The 27,216-nt window shown below is 44.8% G+C and overlaps 2 protein-coding genes across 2 annotated transcripts in view; both read left to right on the plus strand.

Annotated features, from left to right (window-relative positions):
- Window positions 1–27,216, plus strand: part of DTD1 (D-aminoacyl-tRNA deacylase 1) — a 114,308-nt gene that overhangs the window by 80,968 nt on the left and 6,124 nt on the right. Inside the window, exon 6 of the transcript XR_009740299.1 lies at window positions 23,229–23,351. The gene's annotated coding sequence lies outside the window, so the exon portion shown is untranslated. The remainder of the gene's footprint in view (window positions 1–23,228; window positions 23,352–27,216) is intronic.
- On the plus strand, window positions 23,346–25,308 carry SCP2D1 (SCP2 sterol binding domain containing 1). Its single transcript, XM_061436373.1, has one exon. It carries the CDS (start codon window positions 24,638–24,640, stop codon window positions 25,106–25,108), a length of 471 nt encoding a protein of 156 aa, XP_061292357.1. The 5' UTR covers window positions 23,346–24,637; the 3' UTR covers window positions 25,109–25,308.

Here is a 27,216-nt window from a genome sequence, read left to right on the forward strand (position 1 = left end):
ATGTTTGCTGCTTTTGTAGCATTGGGTGGAAGAGTGCTTTTCCATCATCTTGGAAGGTCGCTTTCAACTCCAGGCAGCAGCAGAGGTGCGTGTATATACTTAATGGCCAGCTGGAGGGGTCAGGTCTGACCGCAAGGCGAGGTTAGGAAGGAAACATGACAGCTCAGGAAGAAACCCCACGACATCCTCAACTGCCTCAGAGAGGCTGTTCATCCCTGCCTTCCTCAGGCTCCTGTTCTCCTGCTGAAGGTCATTTCCAACTCTTACTGTGAGACAAGTGGCTAAAATTAGATTCTGGGGGCAGCTCTGCTTACAGAGTGTAAATCCCAGTCTTCATGTCCCTCCCAACCTGTCCGACTCCTCCTCGCTGCTTATTTATCAAACTCGCTGTTTATTGTCCACTAAAGCATGGTTTGACTGAGGATGGGAGAGAATCGTACCATGTACGGCTTTCCTGAGAGGTCTTGGCAGACTGTGGGCCTGGGACTTTAAACAGAGCACTGCCTGGTGCCACCGGGTAGCAGGGGCCTTTTAATCTTGCCTTCCGTGGTTTACTTTATAGGAGACAGACTTCTTCTGGCAACACAAAACACAGACCAAATACAGACACTTCCTGAGTGGAGGTGGGCGCCGAGCACCAGAGAGAGCAGAGAAGCCACGCCAAGGTCACGCAGCAGCTCACTTCAAGTCTGTTGAGATCAGGCCATCCCTGCCCAGGGGCCTTGGTCTCTCCCGTGGGCAGAGCTACATGTGATCTCAAGGGCACAGCAGGCGCCCCATGCGTTGGAAGCTACTTTCCTGCAGTGGCCGCATCTCTTCTTTGGCTCGCACCAGCCTGCAGGCAACTAAAGCCTCACGTGTGTCCCGTGTGACCAGAGTCTGGCCAGTGGAAGGTACCCAGTGAAGAACTTAATCGTGTTCCTCTTGGGCTCAGGCCTCTTGGGCTTCTGTGTCATCCTGGCTCTTCCTCCAGCTCTGTGTTATCCTCAGATGAGTTTTTCTGTCTTTATCCAGGTCCTGGCTAAACATGCTGCACAGCGCAGCATGCAGAGTTGGCACCTGGTTAGGGATCTTCTTAACAGGTCAATAGATGCATCCGTCATGTTCTTACTCACCCCGCTTTCCTTCTCCCCATGTCACCACTCTTGCCAAAGTCAAGCAACCCTGTTTTCAGAGTAATTTGGTGATTAATCCCTTGATTCTGTCAAACAGTATTAGTACAGCATCACTGTGTTACAGCATGACCGATTCAATGGACATGAACTTGGGCAAACTCCAGGAGATGGTGATGGACAGGGAGTCCTGGCATGGTGCCATCCATGGAGTCCCAGAGCAACTGAACAAGAACAACTGTGCCACTTGTGAACCCATGCTGACTTCTGACCAGCGCTGTGCTGTTCCACAGGCCCCCAACATAACTTCTTCATCATCATTGGTTCTAGAATGTTTTCAGATGATGCAGTGTTTATCTTCATTTATTTCACTCTTAACCCCCTCAAGTTTCATCTGTATTGTTGCTAATGACGGGATCTTCTCCTTTCTCTTGGCTGAATAATATTTCATTGTGTGTACTGACCGCATTTTCTTCATCCATTCGTCCATTGACAGGCACTTACATTGTTCCCATATCTTGGCTGTTGTGAATAAGGCTGCAGTGGATATGGGAGTGTGAGTTTATCTTCCAGATACTGGTTTTGTTTCCTTCAGATATATGACCAGGAGTGGAATTGCTGGATCATGTGGTACTTCTATTTTTTAATTTTTTGAGGCACCCCCGAGCTGTTTTCCACAGTGGCTGTACCAATTTACATTCCCATCAATGATGTACTAGGGTTCCCATTTCTTCGTACCTTCACAAACATTGGAAATCTCTTTCCTTTTTAAGAACAGCCATCCTAACAGATGTGAAATGAAATCTCGTAGTTCTGATTTCCTTGAAGATTAGTGGTGTTGGGCACTTTTTCATGTACCTGTTGACCTTCTGTATATCTTCCTTGGAAAAAATTTGTCTATTCAGTTTCTTTGCCTATTTGTAAATCAAGTTCCTTATTTATTGTCTGCTATTGAGTTGTACAGGTTCCTTACATATTTGGAATATTAATCCCTTACCAGGTCTATGGTTTGCAAATATTTCCTTTTATTACATGGCTTTCCTTTACATTCTGCAGATTGTTTCCTTTGCTCTGCAGAAGCTTTCTAGTTTTTTAGTTCCTCTTGTTTGTGTTTTTGTTGCCTGTACTTTTGCTGTCATATCCAAGAAATCACTGCAAAGAACAATGCCATGGAGTTTCTTACCTATATTTTCTTCTAGGAATATTATATCGGCTATTATATTTAAGTCTTTAACCCATCTTGAGCTAATTTTTGTGAGTGGTGTAGAATAGGGTCCGATGTCTTTTTCTGCATGTGTTTATCCAGTTTTCCCCACACCGTTTGTTGAAGAGGCTGTCCTTCCCCCATTGCATATTCTTGGCTCCCATGTCAAATATTAGTGGAACATATTTTATAAGCACAGACATAAATTAGGTTTATTTCTGGGCTCTCAATTCTCTTCCATTGGTCTCTGTGTCTGTTTTTATGCCAGTATCATACCATTCTGATTACTTTATAATATAGGTTGAAATCAGGAAGAATGAAGCTTCCAGCTTTGTTCTTTCTGAAGATTGCTGTGACTGTTTGGGGTCTTTTGTGGTTCCATATCAATTTTAGGATTGTTTTCCCTATTTCTGTGAAAAATGCCAGTGGAATTTTGCATTTAATATATGGATGGTTTTGGGTAGTATGGACATTTTAAGAATATGAATTCTTTCAGTCCATGAACAAGGGCTTTTCATCCAGTTATTTGTGTCTTCCTTAATTTCTTCCATTGTGTCTTAAAGTTTTCAATGTATGGGTTTTTTACCTACTTTTTAAAAATTTATTCCTAAGTATTTACTGCTTTGATGTCATTGTATATGGGGTTGTTTTCTTAATTTTTCTTTCTGATAGTTTTAAGTGTATAGAAAGGCAACTGATTTTTGTATATAGACTTTTTATTCTAAAACTTTACTGGATTTGTTTATTAGTTCTAACAGTTTTTTTTGGTATAGTATTTAGGATTTTCTGTATATAAGATCACATCATCTACTGAGGTGTTTTCCTCTGAAGTCTTGAAACCTTCAAAGTCATCCATAAGTGTTGGAATTAACTTCTTCCAAACTTCTGTTAATGTTGGTATTTTGACCTCTTCCCCTGAGTCATGAATTCCTCAATGGATCTTGAGTGGTGAATCCTTTCTAGAAGGTTTTCAGTTGACTTTGTCCAGATCTATCAGAGACTCACTCTATGTGGCAGCTATGGCCCATGGAATGTATTTGTTAAAAAAACTAATACTTGAAAGTAGAAATGACACCTTGCTCCGTGGGCTACAGAATGGATACGGTCGGTGTTCACAAGCATGACCACAACATGCGTCATGTCCGTCTCTATCAGAGCTCTTGGTGACCAGGTACATTGTGAATGAACAGTAATATTTTGAAAGGAATCTTTTTTTTCTGAGCAGTAGCTCTCAATAGTGAGCTTAAAACATTCAGTGAATTTCTCCTCTCTAGATATTAAAGTCCTGGGTGGCATCTTCTAACCCGAGGTGGTTTCATCTCATTGACAACCTACTGTTTAGCGCAGCCACCTTCAGTCATTATCTCGGCTAAGTCTTCTGTGTGACTGGCTGTAGCTTCTTCATCAGCACTTGCTGCTCTGCCTTGTACTTCTCTCATGGAGACGGCTTCATTCCTTAAATCTCATGAACCCATCTCTGCTAGCCTCACACATTTCTTCATTTCTTCTGCAGCTTCCTCACCTCTCGTAGTCTTCCCAGAATGGAAGAGAGGCAAGGCCTGGCTCTAGAGGAGGCTTTGCCTTGAGGCAGTATTCTGGCTGATTGGATCTTCTGACCAGACCACTTTGACTTTTTCTCCATTGGCACCAAGGCTGTTTCTTTTCATTTGTGGGCTCCCTGCTTCCTGGTAGCTCAGCTGGTTAAGAATCTGCCTGCATTGCAGGAGACCTGGGTTCGATCCCTGGGTTGGGAAGATCCCTTGGAGAAGGGAACAGCTACCCACTCCAGTATTCTGGCCTGGAGAATTCCATGGACTGTATAGTCCGTAGAGTTGCAAAGAGTTGGACACGACTGGGCGACTTTCACTTTTCACTTCACTTTCACTGCTTCCTGGGACCTTTGGCAAATGCCCAGTTGGCCAGTAGCTTTGCCTCTGCCCTGTTCACTGCCTCCGTCTGCTGTCACTGCCACACTGGTCCCACCTGGACGACCACTTCAACAGGTTGCCTGTTTCTCCAGCTCACCTCCTCCAGTGAGCCTGGGCTTCCTCACAGCGTAGCAGCCTCAGGGTTCCAGGAGGTTGCTGGGCCCCTTAAGGCCTAGACTCAGAAATCACACACCATCACACCCGCCATATTCTAATAGTCAAAGTAAGTCAGAAGGCCAGCCCAGATCCAGGTGGTGTGGAGACATAGACTTCAAGGATGGAGTCTTGATGGGAGGGGCAGCAATGTCCCATTGCAAAGGGACACATGTTCACTGGCGGCCATTATCACAGTGACTTGCCAAATCCCGTGATTTGCCGAGTGAGGGTCAACAAGCACATGCCTCACCAGGAGAAGACTGGGACTCTTTCTCCTGCAGCACTTATGCATGAACAATAAAAATAGACACTAGTTAACTTAAACCTAACGAACATTAGAAGGGCATTAGGAAGCTCACAGACTTGATGGAAGCATTTTTCATTGAGAGCTCAACAGTGATAGGAAGCTTCCCTGGTGGTCTAGTGGTTGAGAGTCAGCCTGCCAATGCAGGGGTCATGGGTTCAATCCCAGGTCAGGAAGGATCCCACATGCCGCACAGCAAGTAAGCCCTGTGCACCACAGGCACTGAGCCAGTGCTCTAGAGCCTGTGAGCCAGAATTACTGAGCCCCCACGCTGCAGCTGCTGAAGCCCATGTGCCTAGAGCCTGAGTTCTACAACAAGAGAAGCCCACTGCAATGAGAAGCCCATACCACAACGAAGAGTAGTCCCCTCTTGCCGCAACTAGAGAAAGCCCTGCACACAGCAACAGAGATCCAGCACAACCAAAAAGAAAAAAAAAAGTGATAGAGGGCAGCCCTGAGGATCCCTGAAGGAACCTTTGTAGGGGACGGCCTCTGGGATAACTTCTGATTTGGGGGTAGGGTGGGAGGTGAGTCTTTGTCATTTGGCTCACGATTCAGATTCCTTGAGAGTGTGACACAGCATAAGGAATATGGTCAATAACAGTGCAGTAACTTTGTGAGGGCAGGTGGTTACTAAGCTTAACGTGGTGTATGGATGTGTCAAGTCAACGTAGGACATCTGAAACCAACTTTATATTGTATGTCAACTCTATCTCATTAAAAACAATTCCGATTCCTTGGGGAGCTGACTTGGGATGTCTTCCCACTGCTCACGTTGGTAAGGGTGGGCAGGGCACTTTTACTGATGGGACCTCATGGATTGGGGGTGGTGGGGTGTCCCTGAGGAAAAGTGAGGTGCTGTGTGAACATCAGGGAGGTGCCTACTGACTTCTGATCACCTCCTAAGGAAGTGTATGTGGACCCTTTGAGCCTGACAGTGACTTATGTCAGAACATCACCAATTTATTATTTTATCTCACTGCTTCTGCTTCCCCCCCCAACCCTCAGTGAAAACAATCATTAAAAAGCCTTTTTCCTCTTCTTCATGCAAAATGCAACTTTAGTTTAACCTGTGTCTCACTGGATCTAACTTTGTAAATGAAAGTGTTCCCAGAGGTCCTCTCACTTGCTCTGTTTGTTCTCAGCATCCTCTCTGAGACATTTAGCCCCTGTCCTGACATCAGTCCTCACCTGCCCGCAGGTGACTCCTCTATTGGGCACTGACTTCCAGCCTTCCTTGCGAATCTTCCACCCAGATCCCCTGGACTCAATCTGCTCTCCCTCCCCAAATACCTATAGCAGGTACCCCCATCAGATACACGCACTCACCATCACTGTCAATCCCCTAGCTCATGTCTTCCTGTGCTGTAGATTGTGGGAAGCTGAAAGGGCCTTTTCTGAGACTCCCATGCAGCTGGGGAGCCATGCTTGGCTGAATTCCTCCAAGCAGACCCATCCACGTGAGACAAGATGGCACATGGATGCTGCTTCTGGGGCGGCATGGGATCTTCCACTATCCACACCTCCAAAATCAGACTGTGTATGGTGACAGCAGTAGGGTTTCTGCTGGAACATTCCTGTGGGGAGGTGGGACATGTCTCCCGGCTGCATCAATCCTGGCCATGTAAGCACCTGAGCTTCCTGCCCCCTTAGATGTTTTGTGAGACAGCTAATAGAATAAACCTTGTCTGCTTAAACTTGTTGCAGTGGATTCTCTTGTCTGCAAATAAGAACCCTGCGTGATATAAACACTCACTAGCTCCCCCAGTAGTTGTTGTGAAAGTCACTCAGTTGTGTCTGACTCTTTGCAATCCCATGAACTATACAGTCCATGGAATTCTCCAGGCCAGAATACTGGAGTGGGTAGCCTTTCCCTTCTCAACCAGGGATCTTCCCAACCCAGGGATCAAACCCAGGTCTCCCGCAATGCAGGCAGATTCTTTACCATCTAAACCACAAGGGAAGCCCAAGAATACTGGAGTGGGTAGCCTATCCCTTCTCCAGTGGACCTTCCTGACCCAGGAATCGAACCAGGGTCACCTGCATTGCAGGCGCATTCTTTACTGACTGAGCTATGAGGGAAGCCCCAGTGCTGTAGTGTAAATGTTGAACAACAGACTCTGTTCCCAACAGCAGCAAAAAAGCCTGGTATTCCATACTTCCACCAGCAGTGTACGAGAATTCCAGCTGCTTTGTCTTCCTCCTGATTTTGTCAGCACTTTATTGAGGTTGGTAAAAGAAGGGATATAGTTTTCAGACAATCCAATATCATAACATGACTTTGGGTGGGGACAGAATATTAACACACACACACACATTTTTATAAACCTTGACATTGCAGTTTTTAAGAAGTTGTTTCTTGGGTCTTTGGAGTCCAACTCCTTATTTTTAAAAAAATTTTTATTGGAGTGTAGTTGATTTACAATTTTGTATTCATTTCAGGTATGGAGGAAGACGTGGCAACCCACTCCAGTATTCTTGCTTAGAGAATTCCATGGACAGAGGAGCCTGGCAGGCTACAGTCCATGGGGTCACAAAGAGTTGGTTGGACACGACTGAGCAAATTTTACTTCACTCACTTCACTTCAGGTGTATAGCACAGTGAATCAGTTAGACATATATCCATTCCTTTTTAGAGTCTTTTCCCATATAGACCACTGCAGAGTATTGAGTAGAGTTCCCTGTGCTATATGATAGGTCCTTACTAATTACCTATTTTGTATATAGTAGTTTACATATGTCAACCCCAGTCTCCCAATTTATCTCTCCCTAGCTCCTCATTTTTTGAACCTGTTTGGTCACAGGTTAAGAATTTAGGGAAATCTTCAAGGTATTGTTTGATTTGAGCTAGAAAAACCTCCCCAAATTTGGGCATAGCTCCCTGGTTGTTCCTGTCTTTGAAGAGGAAGAGCCGTCTCATCACCCATCCAGGACGTTTTTTTTCATGTCCTCAATCGTCCTATGAATATGAGAGGAGACTGTGCATGGAGGGGCTCAGGTATGGCAGGTCAGGTATGACCAATGTGTATTCAGTTGTCATTTCCACGTTGAATCAGGAAGCACATTCAGAAACGAGAGGCATATGGTCAGCAGCCAATTAACAGCCTTGGTGGAATTCTGATCAGTTCAGGAAACGGTGTTAAATTGAAACCATGGTCAGCTCTGTCTGTTAATGAGCTGTGCTGTTCCCTCCACCCCACTCCAGTGTTCTCCCTGACTCCCTGAGTCAGAGGAGTCACAGCTGCTGAGGCTAGAATCTGACCTCAGTACTGGCTTCAGTTTTTCGTCTGCAGGGACTTTTCTTGTTTAACCATCCATGGCCACATTCTCAGCACATGATAACAAATGCCCAGAGAAGTCCTTGGTTTTTGATGTCAGGGTTTTTAATAAAGAGACTCGGGCCCGATGTTGTATTGTTTGCTGGTGTGTGTGCGTGTGTGTGTGTGTGGATGGGTGTGGATGGGTGTGTGTGTGGCATGGACAGGGGAGATTGAAGGCAGGGTGGGTGGTGAAAGAGGTAGAGAGGTGGTGAATCACTCATTCCAGAGAACCAATTAAATTACCTCCAGGTAGTCCATCATGTCGACCGTTTCCTGTTGCCTTTTCTCCCCTCCTTGGTGCTGACGACCAGATCCTTTGGGATCCGGTGACCGGAGCAGGCACCTGCTGGTCTGCTCAGGTCCAAGCAGCTCATGCTGTGCTTCTTTAGCTGTCGACATAGGAATTGCATTCATTACCTTGTGCCCCACTTTTGAAGCTTCCAGAAATAGGAATTTTACTGTCAAACCTCAGTGGAGGGAGTCCGTTCTCCTAATAGTAAGGACAACACAAAAACAGCACATAATGGGGCCTAAAAAGTGTGTCCTTGTAAAATGTCAGACCCAGTCATCTGGGTTTAACTTACTTTCATCTGGTTCTGCCTAACTTGCCCAACTACAGGCATGACTGCATTCACTCCTGGATTCCGTGGCAGCTGTTTTCTCCTGTGTTTTCTCATTAGTGTCTGTGATTCTAATGTGGCAGATTCAATTCCCCTTGATTCTCCTCCCCATTCAACAGTTGACTCAGTATATCAGTTAGGTTTTGCTGTGTAACAGGCCATCTAAAAACGGTGTGGCTTAGAATAACACATGTTATCTTTAATTGATTTAATTTTTTAGAGCAGTTTTAGGTCCATAGCAAAACTGAGTAGAAAATACAGAGAGTTCCCATATTCTCCTGGCCTTACACATGCACAGCCTCCAATACCATCAATATACCTCATCAAGGTGGGACATTTGTTAAAATCAGTGAACCTATGTTGAGACATCATTATCACCCAAAAGCTACAGTGTACGTAAGGACTGACTCTTGGTGTTGTACATCCAGTGGGTTTTGACAAGTGATGACCTGTAAGAATTCCATGGACAGAGGAGCCTGGTGGGCTACAGTCCATGGAGTCACAAGAGTCAGACACGACTGAGCAACTAAACCATCATCATCATCCATTGATATGGGGCTTCTTTCGTAGCTCAGATGGTAAAGAATCTGCCTGCAGTACAGGGGACCCAGGTTCAATCCTTGGGTCAGGGAGACGCCCTGGAGAAGGGAATGGCTACCCATACTAGTATTCTTGCCTAGAGAATTCTGTAGACAGAGGAGCCTGCTGGGCTACAGTCCATGGGATCACAAAGAGTCAAACATGACTGACTGACTAATGCTACACTACTACTTCGATGACTCTCCACTGATACGGTATCATACAGAATAGTCACACTGCCCTGAAACTCCTCTGTGCTCCACCTGTTCATTCCTCCCTACCCCCAAACCCCTGACATCCACTGATCTTTTTCTCTGTGTCCATAATTTTGCCTTTTCTAGAATGTCATATAGTTGGACTCATACAGTATGTAGCTTTTTCAGATTGGCTTCTTAGCAACATGCTTTGAAGTTTCCCTGTATCTTTTCATGGCTTGATAGTTCATTTCTTTTTAGTGCTTAATAGTATTCCATTGGGAGAAGGCAGTGGCAACCCGCTCCAGTACTCTTGCCTGGCAAATCCCATGGACAGGGGAGCCTGGTAGGCTGCAGTCCATGGGGTCGCTAGGAGTTGGATACAACTGAGCCACTTCACTTTCACTTTTCACTTCCATGCATTGGAGAAGGGAATGGCAACCCACTCCAGTGTTCTTGCTTGGAGAATCCCAGGGACAGGGGAGCCTCGTGGGCTGCCGTCTATGGGGTCGCACAGAGTCGGACACGACTGAAGCGACTTAGCAGCAGCAGTATTCCATTGTGTGAATGTACCATAGTTCATTTTTAACCCACTGAGGTACATCTTGGTTGCTACAAGTTTTGGCAATCATGCATAACACTGCTATCAATATCCTTGCGTGGGTTTTTGTGTGGATATAGTTTTCAGTTCATTTGAGTAAATACCAAGGAGCACAACAGCTGGATCCTATAGTCAGTGTGTGTTTAGTTTTGTAAGAAACTGCCAAACTGTCTTCCAAAGTGGCTGCTCCGTTTTGCATCCCCCCAGCAGGGGATGAGAGTGCCGGTTGCTCCACGTCCTCTCCAGCAGTAGGTGTTGTCAGTGTGTGGATTTTGGCTGTTCTGATCGCTTGTATGCTGGTAACACACATTTTTCCTTTCTCAAGGTTCTGTGGATCGTTTAGGTGGCTCTTCTCACATGGGCTTCTTGGCCGGGCTGGGTGATCTAGGCATCTCACTTTTATTTCTGGGGCCTTGGTCCATGTGGCCTCTCACCCTCCAGCAGTCTTCTTCAGATGGTGGTGGAATATCTCCAATAATCAGAGGGCATGGCTAATGGTGCAGCACTTTTTAAGCTCCTGCTTGTCTTAAGTTTGCTGCATCCCACTGTCTAAAGCAAGTCACTTGGACAGACCCAGACCAAAGGGATGGAGAGATGGACTTCACTTCTTGATGGAAGGAGCTGAAAAATATCGTGACCTCCCTCCGCCCCCATTTCTTCCATCTGTGGCAACCAGTGACTGGGACATCTAACTCAGCAACGGGATAACCTCTGATATTACATTGAAAATCTCTAGATCTCCAGTTTAGGAGTCACCCAGAAAAGCAATTTCTTGTTAGTGCAGGGAAATCTTAGAGGAAGGAGATTAGATAATCGCATTCTTCTTTTCTAATTACCCAGTTGGTTTTATTCCAAAGGGGCATCACCATCTCCTTGGATCCATTAGGAACTCCCAGCCTCTGGTCTTAATGCTTCATAAAAGAAGAGCAATCCATTTATTCTTATCTTCACCTTCTTAACTGCTGAGGAAGATGTTGTTGAAGTTTAAGGGGTGATCATTAATCATGTGTCTTCCTCTTCCATCTTTGGAATCAGTTGAGAAATAGATGTAAGCCATGGGAATTGGAGGTCAGAGTAGCACCTCTGTTGCTGGTAGCCCTGGAGCAGAGAACATGGTTTATGCTACAGTCAGCCAAGGCTCCCTGCTTCTTCCCCCAGGACTTGGGGTGCCCATGAGCAGTGGTACTTGGGTCTGCAGAGCAGGTCCACTGGCTAGTGCCAGTGGAGAAAGGAGAAAGGAGAATCGTTGCCTCTCACGTTTCAGGTCATGGCAGTCAAGACAAGGGGATTGAAGCAGGGCCTGGGAGCCTGGGGAGGAGAGGTCACCCAGGCTCTGTGTGGTTGTGATTCCAGCTTCCCCTTCAATACCAGTCAGCCATAGCTTTCCCCTGGGGAGGAGTAGGGAGGGAGAAAGTGGAAGGTTGGGTGGACACTTTCCTCCAATACTTTCTGTTCTGATTTGTGGGCACTTTTTTCTGTGTGCATATGTATTTAAAACCTCTCATTGAAGTGTAATATACCTCTGGAGAAGAGCACACATCATAAATGTGTGGTTCAATACATTTTCCCAAATTAAAAACACTCAGATCGAGATTTAGAAAATTACTAGCTCTCTAGAAGCTATATGAACTCCTTTTGGCAGGGGGAGGTGGAGGGTCTGGCTTCTTTTGTTCAAAACAATGACTGTGAATTTCACTATGTTGTGTATAGATGTAGATTGTTAATTCTCATTGCTGTTTAGTTTCCTGTAATTTATCCATTCTACTGTTGATGGGCATATGGGTGGTTACCACATTTGGCTGATTAAAGTCATTCTAATATGTGTCTTTTAAGAAAAAATGTAGATATTTGTTTGGTATATCCCTGGAAATATTGTCTGGGACCCAGCAATTCCACTTGTACAGATATATCCAAAAAAACAAAAACAACCTACCCATTTTAGATACTGAAACCTCTTTCCCAGAGTGGAACTCTTTGGCGTTCTTATTGGCAGCATTATGAGAGTTCCAGCTGCCCTTGTCCTTCCTCCTAATACTTTGGAAAAGGCCAATGTTCCTGTTCTATAGATGAGGGTGAAATACCCAGAGAGGGAGGAAATGAGTTCCCCTATAATTAAAAACAGAAAAAAAGTTGTAAATAATTAAAAAAAATTAAAAATGTATGAGCCCTTCTTAATTTTTGAATGCATTTCAAAATAAGTTGCAGACTATGAACAGATGGGGTCTTTTCAGGGGCAACACCACCCTGCAAACAGGAGAGCAATTTATGACCTAACTTTAGAAACTGGAGATACTCTCAAAGTCTCACCCATCTGGGTGGAGGAAGGGTTTTTGTGGACAAAAAGTTCCTGCACAGAAACTGTGATAAAATACCCACTAGTGGCTGTAGTGATGGAGTGGGAGTGTTTAACCCTTCAGCCATGCCAACAACATGCTCCTTCTTTGAAAATAGGGTGCAGAGTGTTAGCAAGTGAAGAAGAGTGACCGGTCATCATGCAGTTTGACTCATCTCCTTTGTAGCAGAGACGAGAGAAGGGAGTCTTTTGGCTTCATTGATTCTGGCTCTTGTCTGACTTCTCAGGGGAAGGACCACATGCTCTAATGAAGGGTTCCAGACACTGGAGATACCTGAAGATCAGGAGAATACATGCTGACAGCTCTCTCCTTTGAGAAGTTTGCCTCCCTCCTGCACTCCTTGGGGGCACTTTATATGCATTGCCTGGCAGCGGGGTTTATTATCTTTTTGCAACCGGTAGAAAAGTGAGGCTGCTGCTGCTGCTAAGTCACTTCAGTCGTGTCCGACTCTGTGCGACCCCATAGACGGCAGCCCACCAGGCTCCCCCATCCCTGGGATTCTCCAGGCAAGAACACTGGAGTGGGTTGCCATTTCCTTCTCCAATGCATGAAAGTGAAAAGTGAAAATGAAGTCCTCAGTCGTGTCCGACCCTCAGCAACCCCATGGACTGCAGCCTTCCAGGCTCCTCTGTCCATGGGATTTTCCAGGCAAGAGTACTGGAGTGGGGTGAGAAAAGTGAGGCAGGGAGGCTCAAAAGACTCTCTGGGGGCTATCAGGGAGCCAGATGTTCAGCTGGAAATAGAAACCGAGAGCTCCAGGAAATCCAGACAGCCTGAGTGGGCCCCTTAATCTCTGGACCCTTCTGTGTCTTTTTAGACAATAAGCCTTTCCTTGAAAGAGTTTTCCCCCCCCTAAGGACAGGGCTGCCAGCTCTCCTCCAGGATGTTGTAAAAAGGTGACATTTAACAGTGGAAATTGAAACCCTAATTGACTTCTCCTGCAGCAGAAAAAGAAGTGCCCTGTGTTCTATCTCTTGGCCCCATGTTTGTAATTGTCCCCGTGGGGTTCTACCTTGAGGGGAGCTGAAGAGGCAAAATAGAACAGTTCACTGGAATTGGTGTGGTTACACGCTTGAGATTTGTTTCTCCTGTGCAGTGGAAGCTATGGAGGGGGCCATTCAAGCAGACAGAGGCTCCACGTCACTAGACCCCAAATCGAAGCTGCCCCAGAATCTCTTGCAGTGATAAATAAAGAGGTGAGTTCTCCATTTCCAGAGCTAGGTGAATAAGGGGCTGTGATTATTTGGCTTAGGTGTGTTACTTCTTTGGCTAGTAGAATTTTAACAGAAATGTGAGCAAAGTCTTGGCACAAACTTGTGCAGGAGGTCTTGCCTTCTTGTATTGTGGTCTTCATAGTGAGAAGAACCTGCCCCTGGGAGCCTGCTGATCAAGCAGAATGAGAGACACAGGGCCTGGAGCCTAGGCCAGTGGACCCCCACCAGACTGGCCAATCCCTAACCTCTCTGAAGCCATGTAAGCAAGAAATAATTGCTTATTACTGTGAGCCTCTGAGATGTGATGGTTTGTTATGCAGCACTTTATGTTATAGATGACTGATAACGAGGCTGCCAAATAGAGAATAAGTAGAGATTCTTCATGTGCTATGGACAAAATTTGCGTATGTTCAACTTGGAATTGTCACATAACCAGCACTTAGTAACTGAGAGGAACTGAGTTCAACAGGGTGATTGTATTTCATATGTTTAAAAAGAATGGTGTGAACCGTACTATGTATTCTGAGTGTCTGGCCTGCCTTCTAAATGACTGTAACTTTTATGAATCCTTTTCTAGTAGCCTTTTCCCCATCTTTTCACCAGTCAGTTTGTTGACATCTACCTATAATTCAGTACTAGGCTGATTCATGGACACTCATATACTCCTATATTGCTGTATTTGTTTTGTTACATGTCTATCTATCCATCCGTCAATCCTCTTGTCTTTTAATGCATTTCAAAACAAGTTGCAAGCATGAGTACACATCACTCCATGGAGAATTTTGACAGATGAATATACCCATCACCCCTGAGTTTCTTCATGCCACTTCCCAGTTAATCTCACCCTCACACCTCAGAGTAAAGAGTCTTTTGATTTTTTTTCCATTATAGATTAGTTTTGCCAGTTTTAGAACTTCACGTTTGTTGTTGTTCAGTCACTAAGTCCTGTCCGACTCTTTGTAACCCCATGGACTGCAGCACGCCAGGCTTCTCTGTTCTTCACTACCTCCCAGAGTTGTCTCAGACTCATGTCCATTGAGCTGGTGTTTCTATCTAATCATCTCATCCTCTGCACCCCCTTCTCCTAAAGGGAATTTATATTATGCAGTCTTTTGGCATAACATTTTTGATATTCATTCCTGTTGTGTCTGTCATTAAAGGTCCTCACTGGAGGCTGAACAACATGCTGCTGAATAACCAACAAATCACAGAAGAAATCAAAAAAGAAATCAAAATATGCATAGAAATGAATGAAAATGAAAATACAACAACCCAAAACCTGTGGGGCACTGTAAAAGCAGTGCTAAGGGGAAGGTTCAAGAAACAAGAAAAAAATCCAATAAATAACCTAACTCTACACCTAAAGCAACTAGAAAAGGAAGAAATGAAGAACCCTAGGGTTAGTAGAAGGAAAGAAATCTTAAAAATTAGGGCAGAAATAAATGCAAAAGAAACAAAAGAGACCATAGCAAAAATCAACAAAGCTAAAAGCTGGTTCTTTGAAAGGATAAATAAAATTGATAAACCATTAGCCAGACTCATCAAGAAACAAAGGAAGAAAAATCAAATCAATAAAATTAGAAATGAAATTGGAGAGATCACAACTGACAACACAGAAATACAAAGGATCATAAGAGACTACTATCAGCAATTATATGCCAATAAAATGGACAACTTGGAAGAAATGGACAAATTCTTAGAAAAGTACAACTTTCCAAAACTGAACCAGGAAGAAATAGAAAATATTATCAGACCCATCACAAGTACAGAAATTGAAGCCATAATCAGAAATCTTCCAGCACACAAAAGCCCAGGTCCAGACAGCTTCACAGCTGAATTCTACCAAAAATTTAGAGAAGAGCTAACACCCATCCTACTCAAACTCTTCCAGAAAATTGCAGAGGAAAGTAAACTTCCGAACTCATTCTATGAGGCCACCATCACCCTAATACCAAAACCTGACAAAGATGCCACAAAAAAAAGAAAACGACAGGCCAATATCACTGATGAACATAGATGCAAAAATCCTTAACAAAATTCTAGCAATCAGAATCCAACAACACATTAAAAAGATCATACACCATGACCAAGTGGGCTTTATCCCATGGATGTAAGGATTCTTCAGTATCTGCAAATCAATCAATGTAATACACTACATTAACAAATTGAAAAATAAAAGCCATATGATCATCTTAATAGATGCAGAGAAAGCCTTTGACAAAATTCAACATTCATTTATGATAAAAACTCTCCAGAAAGCAGGAATAGAAGGAACATACCTCAACATAATAAAAGCTATATATGACAGACCCACAGCAAACATCCTCAGTGGTGAAAAATTGAAAGCATTTCCCCTAAAGTCAGGAACAAGACAAGGGTGCCCACTTTCACAACTACTATTCAACATAGTTTTGGAGTTTTGGCCACAGCAATCAGAGCAGAAAAAGAAATAAAAGGAATCCAAATTGGAAAAGAAGAAGTAAAACTCTGTTTGCAGATGACACGATCCTCTACATAGAAAACCCTAAAGACTCCACCAGAAAATTACTAGAGCTAATCAATGAATATAGTAAAGTTGCAGGATATAAAATCAACACACAGAAATCCCTTGCATTCCTATACACTAATAATGAGAAAATAGAAAGAGAAATTAAGGAAACAATACCATTCACCATTGCAATGAAAAGAATAAAAAACTTAGGAATATATCTACCTAAAGAAACTAAAGACCAATATATAGAAAACTATAAAACACTGGTGAAAGAAATCAAAGAGGACACTAATAGATGGAGAAATATACCATGGATTGGAAGAATCAATATAGTGAAAATGAGTATACTACCCAAAGCAAGCTATAGATTCAATGCAATCCCTATCAAGCTACCAATGGTATTTTTCACAGAGCTAGGACAAATAATTTCATAATTTGTATGGAAATACAAAAAACCTCGAATAGCCAAAGCAATCTTGAGAAAGAAGAATGGAATTGGAGGAATCAACCTGCCTGACTTCAGGCTCTACTACAAAGCCACAGTCATCAAGACAGTATGGTACTGGCACAAAGACAGAAATATAGATCAATGGAACAAAATAGAAAGCCCAGAGATAAATCCACACACCTATGGACACCTTATCTTTGACAAAGGAGGCAAGAATATACAATGGAGAAAAGACAATCTCTTTTAACAAGTGGTGCTGGGGAAACTGGTCAACCACTTGTAAAAGAATGAAACTAGAACACTTTCTAACACCATACACAAAAACAAACTCAAAATGAATTAAAGATATAAATGTAAGACCAGAAACTATAAAACTCCTAGAGGAGAATATAGGCAAAACACTCTCTGACATACATCACAGCAGGATCCTCTATGACCCACCTCCCAGAATATTTGAAATAAAAGCAAAAATAAACAAATGGGACCTAATTAAAATTAGAAGCTTCTGCACAACAAAGGAAACTATAAGCAAGGTGAAAAGACAGCCTTCAGAATGGGAGAAAATAATAGCAAATGAAGTAACTGACAAAGAACTAATCTCAAAAATATACAAGCAACTCCTGCAGCTCAATTCCAGAAAAATAAACGACCCAGTCAAAAAATGGGCCAAAGAACTAAACAGACATTTCTCCAAAGAAGACATACAGATGGCTAGCAAACACATGAAAAGATGCTCAACGTCACTCATTATCAGAGAAATGCAAGTCAAAACCACAATGAGGTACCATTTCACACCAGTCAGAATGGCTGCTATCCAAAAGTCTACAAGCAATAAATGCTGGAGAGGGTGTGGAGAAAAGGGAACCCTCTTACACTGTTGGTGGGAATGCAAACTAGTACAGCCACTATGGAGAACAGTGTGGAGATTCCTTAAAAAACTGGAAATAGAACTGCCATATGACCCAGCAATCCCACTGCTGGGCATACACACTGAGGAAACCAGAATTGAAAAAGACACGTGTACCCCAATGTTCATCACAGCACTGTTTATAACAGCCAGGACATGGAATCAACCTAGATGTCCATCAGCAGATGAATGGATAAGAAAGCTGTGGTATATATACACAATGGAGTATTACTCAGCCATTAAAAGGAATATATTTGAATCAGTTCTAATGAGGTGGATGAAACTGGAGCCTACTATACAGAGTGAAGTAAGCTGGAAAGAAAAACACCAATACAGTATACTAATGCATCTATATGGAATTTAGAAAGATGGTAATGATAACCCCGTATGAAAGACAGCAAAAGAGACACAGATGTATAGAACAGTCTTTTGGACTCTGTGGGAGAGGGAGAGGGTGGGATGATTTGGGGAGAATGTCATTGAAACATGTATAATATCATATATGAAATGAATCGCCAGTCCAGGTTCAATGCAGGATACAGGATGCTTGGGGCTGGTGCACTGGGATGATCCAGAGGGATGATATGGGGAGGGAGGTGGGAGGGGGGTTCAGGATGGGGAACACATATACACCCGTGGCAGATTCACGTTGATGTATGGCAAAACCAATACAATATTGTAAAGTAATTAGCCTCCAATTAAAATAAATAAATTTATATTAAAAAACCATCTAAACAAACAAAAAAAATTCAAGATCTTTACAGGCTCTCTTTACCATCAGCATTCGGGCTTCTGTGATATGTCCACAGTTACAGTGACCACAGTTAAATAACACACTGTACCAAAAACATCCTTCTGAGATAGGCACAGCTCCTGCTTGTCTGGCAGAGATCTTGTTCTTTGGTTTGCACCCCTGGCCCTCTCCAGGCTCAGGGTTGATGAATCTTTCAAAACAGCCAGAGGAACTTATCAGAATTTGTTCCACAGTGGTCTTGATGTACTGAGTTCAGTAAGACCTAGGGGCTGACCCAGCTCTGTTGACTGACTGCATCAGACTTTTCTCCAGGGGGGTCGTCAGGGTTTCCAAACCGTGTGTTAGAGGGAGTGGCTAGGGACATGGCAAGTTGTCCTTCTTACTTTGCTTTGTTCTGCTCTGGCGGGGTGACCAGAGTCCACAGCAGTGAGTGGGAAAGAAGGAAAGAAAATGAGAATAAAATGACACTTCCTCCACCGTAGCTAAATGCCAGTGCTCAGCCTGTTGGGCCATTTTATCCTTAGAGTTAGTTTGAAGTTTTTTGTTTTTCAAACTTTAAACCTTTCATTTTGTATTGGGGTACAGCCAAATAACAATGTTGTGATAGTTTCAGGTAAACAGTGAAGGGACTCAGCCATCCATGTACACGTACCTGTTCTCCCCCAAACCCCCACTCCATCCAGGCTGGCATGTACCATTGATCAGAGTTCCCTGTGCTATACAATAGGTCCTTGTTGGTTATCCATTGTAAATATAGCAGTGTGTACATGACTTTTGTTTCTAAAAATCAAAGCACTTGATGTGGCTCCAGCTTTGCTCCTGAACAACTTAGTGGAGCTGGAACTATGTTTTCCAGAATTCCCATCCACGCAGACTTCCAGGGTGAGCACAGGGTACTGACCTCCCCTGAGCCTTGAAAGGCAGAAATGATACAACGCGGAATCTTTCTACCGGGGGAAAAGGTGGGTGCGGCTACTCAGGCGCTATAGACCTGTAGGGAGCATCTGGGGTCCCCTGGCTCGCCTGGTTGGTCACTTCGCGGGCTTCCTCATCTGCCCACTGCTTCCCTGACCTCTGGGCTGGGCTGCCGCTCAGCTACCCTCAGGCCCTGCCCAGACGCAATCAGCAGCTGCAGGGAAACTATGTAGCCAGCTCCTTCCCCCACATGAGGAAGGTCGCATCCCTCTAACAGGTCCCTGGCCTGTGTCATTCTTAGCCCTGCCTCTCCGTGGACTCCTGAGTGAACACCTACCTCAAGGATGAGTGCCATTCACTTAGTTCCTCCTTTTGTTTCTCTAGCACCTCTATTGGGTTCTACGCTCCTCTAGGCATCCCAGAAGTTAAGGGAAGGTGGCTGACTGAAGAAAAGAGAAAGGCACAACCTAAAAATTGAGAACCATAAGTTGGGAAGACAGCCTCTCAGATGGCTCTGAGGGACAGCTTTGAAGAGGAGCCAGGATATACAGGAGTTCTGTGTGTGTGCTCAGTCGTGTTCGACTCTTTGCAGCCCAACTATAGCCCTCCAGGCTCCTCTGTCCATAGGATTCTCCAGGCAAGAATACTGGAGTGCATAGCCACTCCCTCCTCCAGGGGATCTTCCTGATCCTGAGATCGAACCCAGGTCTCCTGCATTGCAGGCAGATTCTTTACCATCTGAGCCACCAGGGAAGTCCTAAAAAATTCGTTGCTCAGTCGTGTCTGACTCTTTGTGACCCTGTGGTCTGGGGCCCACCAGGCTCCTCTGTCCCTGGAATTCTTCAGGCAAGAATACCGAGTGGGTAGCCATTCTCTTCTCCAGGGGATCTTCCCAACATAAGCATAGAACCTGGGTCTCTTGCATTGCAGGCAGATTCTTTACTGGCTGAGCCACCAGGAAAGAAACAAAAACAAAACCCAGTAGTGGAACTTCAGAATGTTACTGTTCATTAAGAAAACATGATGCCTCAAGTTAATGACTTTAGCTGCTTTTCTGTGTTTGGGAAGATGGGAGAGTCTGGGTTCACTGAAATCATTGCTTTGGTCTATACCCCAGCTATCTAGGGCCACTATCCTGCTTTTTTCCATCCTGAATCTCCTCAGGGCACACACTGAGAGGTGGCTGAGGGCTTGATGCCATCCAGCCATCTCATCCTCTGTCGTCCCCTTCTCCTCCTGCCCCCAATCCCTCCTAGCATCAGAGTCTTTTCCAAGGAGTCAACTCTTAGCATGAGGTGGCCAAAGTACTGGAGTTTCAGCTTTAGCATCATTCCTTCCAAAGAACACCCAGGGCTGATCTCCTTTAGAATGGACTGGTTGGATCTCCTTGCAGTCCAAGGGACTCTCAAGAGTCTTCTCCAACACCACAGTTCAAAAGCATCAACTCTTCGGCACTCAGCTTTCTTCACAGTCCAACTCTCACATCCATACATGACCACTGGAAAAACCATAGCCTTTGACTAGACAGACCTTTGTTGGCAAAGTAATGTCTCTGCTTTTCAATACGCTATCTAGGTTGGTCATAACTTTCCTTCCAAGGAGTAAGTGTCTTTTAATTTCATGGCTGCTGTCACCATCTGCAGTGATTTTGGAGCCCCAAAAAATAAAGTCTGTCACTGTTTCCACTGTTTCCCCATCTATTTGCCATGAAGTGATGGGACCAGATGCCATGATCTTCGTTAGTTCTGAATGATGAGCTTTAAGCCAACTTTTTCCTCTTTCACTTTCATCAAGAGGCTTTTTAGTTCCTCTTCACTTTCTACCATAAGGGTGGTGTCATCTGCATATCTGAGGTTATTGATATTTCTCCCGGCAATCTTGATTCCAGCTTGTGCTTCTTCCAGCCCAGCATTTCTCATGATGTACTCTGCATAGAAGTTAAATAAGCAGGGTGACAATATACAGCCTTGATGTACTCCTTTTCCTATTTGGAACCAGTCTGTTGTTCCATGTCCAGTTCTAACTGTTGCTTCTGACCTGCATACAGATTTCTCAAGAGGCAGATCAGGTGGTCTGGTATTCCCATCTCTTGAAGAATTTTCCACAGTTGCGTCCAACTCTTTGTGACCCTGTGGACTATACAGTCCATGGAATTCTCCAGGCCAGAATACTGCAGTGGGTAGCCTTTCCCTTCTCCAGGGGATCTTCCCAATCCAGGGATTGAACCCAGGTCTCTCACATTGCAGGTGGATTCTTTACCAGCTGAGCCTTGGTTTGTGACATTGGTTATAAAAGGTATTCTGAAAAACATTTTGAATGATGTCAGGAACATCAGAAAAATGCATCACTTTTCTTAGAAACTTTATCTGTTATTTTATTCACAATCAGTCTTATTAATTTATGAGTAGGCGTATCTTACACATTTTATCTAATTAACTATTTGCCTGTCTTTGGCCCTATCTTCAGCTGTGTCTTGAAATAGGAATGCCCTTACCCTGGCCAGTAATGCCTTTTGGGAGGGATGATCTCTGTTCTATATATATAAAATCTAAGTTACTGGGACTTTACAAATATATTTGTACATGAGTTTGGTATAGTACAGTAACTTTTTTTCCAGTGAGAAAGGCTTTCAGGGCTTGGCACTGTCTTCCCATGGATGTGGTGGATTAATATCATTATTGATCTTCACCCTTTTCTGTGTGTACACATGTCTTAGCTTGGGCTGCTGTCATAAAAATACCATGAACTGTGTGGCTTATAAACAACAGAAATTTATTTCTCATGGTTCTGCAGGCTGGAGTCCCAGATTAGGGTGCCAGCCTCTTGGGAGAGCTCTGTTCCAGGTTACAGACTGTGGACTTCTCACTGTATCCTCAAGTTAGGGAGGAGAGAGGGAACGCAAGTTCTCCTGTGACTCTTAGGGCATTAACCACACTCATGAGGGCTTCCCCCTTATGACCTCATCTAGTCCTAATCACATCTCACTTCCTAACCCATCACATGGTGGGGTTAGTGTTCCAGCATGTGAATTTGGAGATTATACAGACTTCTTTATCCATTCATCTGTCAGTGGATGTTCAGGATACTTCCATGTCTTCATATGACCAGGGATCAAACCCTGGTCTCCTGCATTGCAGGGAGATTCTTTACCATCTGAGCCACCAGGGAAGCATGGCACCCCACTCCATTATTCTTGCCTGGAGAATCCCATGGACAGAGGAGCCTGGCCGGTTACAGTCCATGGGGTCGCACAGAGTTGGATACGACTGAAGAAACTTAACACATGTCTTGGCTACTGTCAACAGTGCTGCAGTGAACATTGGGTGAATATATCTTTTCAGTTAGAGGTTTCATCTTTTCTGGATATATGCCGAAGAGTCAGATTGCTGGACTATATGGTAGATCTACTTTTAGTTTTTTAGGGAAACTATACTGTTTTCACCGTGGCTGCACCAGTTTACATTCCCACCAACAGTGTAGGAGGCTTCTTTTCCCACACCTTTGCCAGTACTTATTATTGTTTAGTCCCTAAGTCGTGTCCGACTCTTTTGTGACCCCATGGACTATAGCCCGCCAGGCTCCTCTGTCCATGGGATTTCCTAAGCAAGAATACTGAAGTGGGTTGTCACTTCCTTCTTCAGCAGATCTTCCTGACTCAGGGATTGAACTCAAGTCTCCTGCTTGGCAGGTGGATTCCTTACCACTGAGCCACCTGGGAAGCCCGATAGTAGAAATATCCTCCTCTAAAAGATAGGAACTCATGGAGGGATATGCATGGGCTGTGAAACTGTATTCTCCTCTGACATGCTGAGGCAGGAATGGCAGCCCTGTTGGGGACCCATCTGAACAGTTCAGAAGGGACAACCCATCCTTGAGGAAAATCAGGCATGGTGGGCATGGGGCTCGGTGGTCCATTGACTGTTCCCAGCGAGCTTACTGGGGCAATCCATCCTCTTCATTTTAAACTCTTAATGTATTAGTTGCATACTTGGTGGCCTCAGGGGAAAGACTTGGTTTTGGAGCCCATTGGATTTTGTTTAACTGCTCCATGTTAATAATACCAGCTCATCCATCAAGTACCAAAGAAAATGTACTGAAAACTTTTGTACTTTCTGAATTCCTCCCAGAGAGAAAAGAGCTTCCAGCAACTCCCTACCAGCTTCACTTACATTTAAGAACACCATGGTGGGGAAAGGACACAAGTACCCACCTGGCCAGAGCTCCCAATGACCCAATCTGGGACAAGCTGAGTGAGAAAATAAATAATCATCATAACAGATGATAAGAATAAAGCAATATCCATGAGTCCATATTGGGATAAATAAATGATTGCACAGGTGAAAAAAATGAGGGAAAGCTCATTCTTCCAGCAGAATTCCAGTCGTTAAATCTAAAAGGAGTGATGGGCATTTAACACCAGTGGGTCAGGGATGGGGGCAGACAGGAGTGGGCTGGAGTGTGACAGGAAACAGGGTATTTGCAGAGTCTCAAAGTATCATCTTCCACAAGACATTTATTCATTACAAAGGGAGAAGCAGTAACTCTGCAGGGAGCTGCCCATCACCCGGTGACGCCACCTTAACCAAGGAATCAAGGTCAGCATCACCGTGGGGGGACATTCTGGCACCATAGACCCCCTGATAGGATGCATGGCGAGGGCACAAGATCCCTGCGGTGGCATTCCTGCCCAAGCCCTCAACCTCATCATGAGAAAGCATCAGGCAGACCCAAAGTGGGCTCTGAAGTCTTTCTCCCTCTGTTTAAACCTGGCTGCCCTACGACTCACTGGGTGGCTTTGGAAAGTCACTTCACTTCTTGCCTCAGCTTCCTCATCTGTAAAATGAGGATTGTACCAGTACCCACCTCAGACAGTTATATGGAGAGTTAAGTGTGTTGATAAAATACATGTGCAGTGCCTACAGCGGTGTTGTGGCTTGGAGTGAGGGCTGTGATAGTGTCTGCAGTTATCCTGTGAGACCAGCAGCATCTTCTGCCAACCTCAGGGATATTTGTTTCTTTCCTTTTTCCCCTCTCATTCTGCTTCTGGAAGCTTCCAGTGCCGGCCCTGGTGCTGAGCCCTCCTCCACCAGCTGTTTTGTTCTAACAGTTTTTCCCACTCCCCAGTAGGTAGTTGAAGCACCAGTATCTGGACCTTAAGATCATCTGCTTTTGAAAGAATCAGAATGAGTGCTCTCTCAGGGCTGTTGAAAAGACAGAGCTCATGTCACCAGAGAACCTTCTGCGGGCCAGTTTCCTTTATTCCCAGCCCGGGGTCCAGACCTTTCTGGGCTGGGCTTGTGGGACCTTGTGGTTTAGGGGAGTGGTGGTGTGGATCTGTGTCACAATGACCTGGCCGAGCCCTAACCCCATGTCACGTGTTTAGCACCCGTTCAGCCAATGAGACTGTGGCACACACACACAGCCTGAGTCCCCGCTTGGCCTTGCCTTTGATGTCACAATCTGACCTTGTGTATATTAACCTGGCCGCAGCTGCTCACACACCAGTCGGCAAGGTCAGGAGGACCAGTGCAGTGGGATGTGGAAGAGAATTGACCATCAGCTCAAGATCAAGGCAGGGGATGGGCCGCAGGCAGGCCAGTTCAAGGAACTGGGTCCAGGTCGGGAACCTGCTGTGCCACACCCTCTCTCGCTGTCAGAATTCCAGACCGTCCCAGTGTTTGAGGACATCAGCCAGCACGTCAAAGAAGTGGGGGACCAGCTGGTGAAGAAAGTCAATGCCATCTTCCAGCTGGACATCACCAAAGATGGGAAGACTGTCCACCAGTGGACCATTGATCTGAAGAACGGCTCTGGGGACACGTATCGAGGACCTGCCAGGCTCCCAGCGGACACCGTCTTCACAATCCCCGAGCCTGTCTTCATGGAGTTGATTTTGGGCAAAATGAACCCTCAGAAGGCTTTCCTTGCCGGCAAGTTCAAAGTGAGCGGCAAAGTTCTGCTTGGCCAGAAGCTGGAGAGAGTTTTCAAGGACTGGGCTAAGTGGTAAGCCTGCCGGAATATCAGGAAAATGAGCAGACCTTCTCTCCAATTACAATGTCAAGCAGCAATCATGCTTAAGCTGAAGATTAAAACAAAAAGTATTCAATATTTTTACTCAAATTCTTCCTATTCAAGTTTGATTAATGTTCCTGCTGATGTGTTAATTTGGAGCGAGGGTTCTAGAGCAGTAAAGAGAGTTGCAGTGTATCACCTAAAATCTTTGTCTTTTTCTTTCCTTAGATTTATGTCATAATACGCTAGGGTGAAAGCCCCAGGTGTCTACACCTGTGGTGTCAAAACTACACAGGTGGTTTTGACAGCTGGGTTTAAATGCTTCAGCGATTGAGTTCCTGGAACTTTTGTTTTGTTTGGAGTCTTTGGGAAAGAAGTGATGACCATCACTTTACAGTATTCCATTGGCAGCCTGGCTCTTTGAGGAGACTTTAACACAGGGTTGCAGTGTTCTAAAAGGGTGAACTCTCCTGGTGGCTCAGACGGTAAAGAATCTGCCTGCAGTGCAGGAGTCCCAAGTTTGATCCCTGGGTTGGGAAGATCCTTTGGAGAAAGGAATGGCTACCCACTCCAGTATTCTTGCCTGGAGAATCCCATGGACAGAGGAGCCTGGTGGTCTACAGTCCATGGGGCAGTAGAGAGTCGGGTACGACTCACACTTTCACTTTCTTTCCACAGCTGTGGGGATGGAATGAGGTCACAGAGGGGGTGTGCCCCTGATGTAACATAACTTCTGATGGATTTAATTCCAGTAGAGTCGAAGGGCTTAAAAAATGTTCTAGGCTGCTGGTTCTTAAATTGGAATGTACATCTGATTACCTGGAAGCCCACATGGCTGGGCTCCACTCATTGTTTCAACTCTGTAGGTCTGGATGGCGTGGGGAATGTGCATTTCTAGCCCAGCTCCCAGGTGATGCTGGTAGGACTGCCCTTACAGAACCCCTGCTGTGGTCCACGCACAGCTTTCAGTGAAGATCACAACTGATCTGCTGTAGACCTGTGAGATGTTCCAGCATGTCGAGGGTCTCCCGCAGACAGATTACACAGCCCTCTCGTGGGCCATTTCTGGCGTCAGGAACTTGTGCGCTGAGCATTTCACAAAATCAGAGGTGATGCTGGGAGATATTTCCTTCTGGGAACCCCCTCCACACATGGAACGAAGCAGCTGCAGCCTGATGAGGCCTCCCTGTGGGTGAGTGTGTGGGTCATTAGTTCCTCATGACCAGTGTGCACCTTATCTTGTAGGTTAAATACACACAGTGTGGACCCTCCAAAAGCCACCCAGGAGCTTCATGGAAATGGCCATCCTTAAACACATGCCTGCCAAACAATCCAGCTAGTCCTTCCCTAGGTATTTTCCCAAGAGAAAAGCGTACACACAAGTATAAAAATTTGTACGTGAATGTTCATGGCAGTGTATTTGGGATTCTCCCAGACTATAAATAAACTGAATGTCCATCAACAATTGACAGATCAAGGGATGTTCTACCCTGGAATACTACTCAGCAAGAAATGGGGTTGAATTTTCATTGTGGGCACAACCACATGGTGAATGTTAGAACTGTGCAGAGTGAGCAAGGCCAGAGAAAACAAGTATGTACCTGTGGTCTACTCGTGTAGCATAGTAGAAATGTAAACTGTAGTGGCAGAAAGGTCAGTGGTTGCCAGGAGATGGGGATGGGTGGGGAGTGGGGAGGCAATTTGGGGTGGTGGATGCGTTGATTGCCCTGGGGGTGGTGACGGTTTCACAGGCATTATGTTTTTCGTAGATCAGATTGTGTACTTACATACACATAGGCAGTTTACTATGTGTCCGTAAAACTCAGTGGACTGTAGCCCTCCAGGCTCCTCCATCCATGGGATTCTCCAGGCAAGAATACTGGAGTGGGTTGCCATTTCCTTCTCCAGGAGATCTTCCTCACCCAGGGATCAAACCCGGGTCTCCCGCACTGCAGGCAGGCTCATTACCATCTGAGCCACCAGGGGAGCCCTATAAACTCAATAGCACTGTCTTAATAGCCTTCTGCCCTCCATTCAAAATGAAGTTTTGTTTTTTTTTTATTGAAGGATAATTGCTTCACACAAAATGAAGTTTTTATAAAG

The sequence above is a fragment of the Bos javanicus genome, chromosome 13, assembly GCF_032452875.1.
Source record: "Bos javanicus breed banteng chromosome 13, ARS-OSU_banteng_1.0, whole genome shotgun sequence".
Classification (NCBI taxonomy): domain Eukaryota; kingdom Metazoa; phylum Chordata; class Mammalia; order Artiodactyla; family Bovidae; genus Bos; species Bos javanicus.

Excerpts from the sequence above, each read along its gene's own strand:
- SCP2D1 (XM_061436373.1), top strand. The coding sequence starts at position 24,638 with ATGTGGAAGAGAATTGACCATCAGCTCAAGATCAAGGCAGGGGATGGG.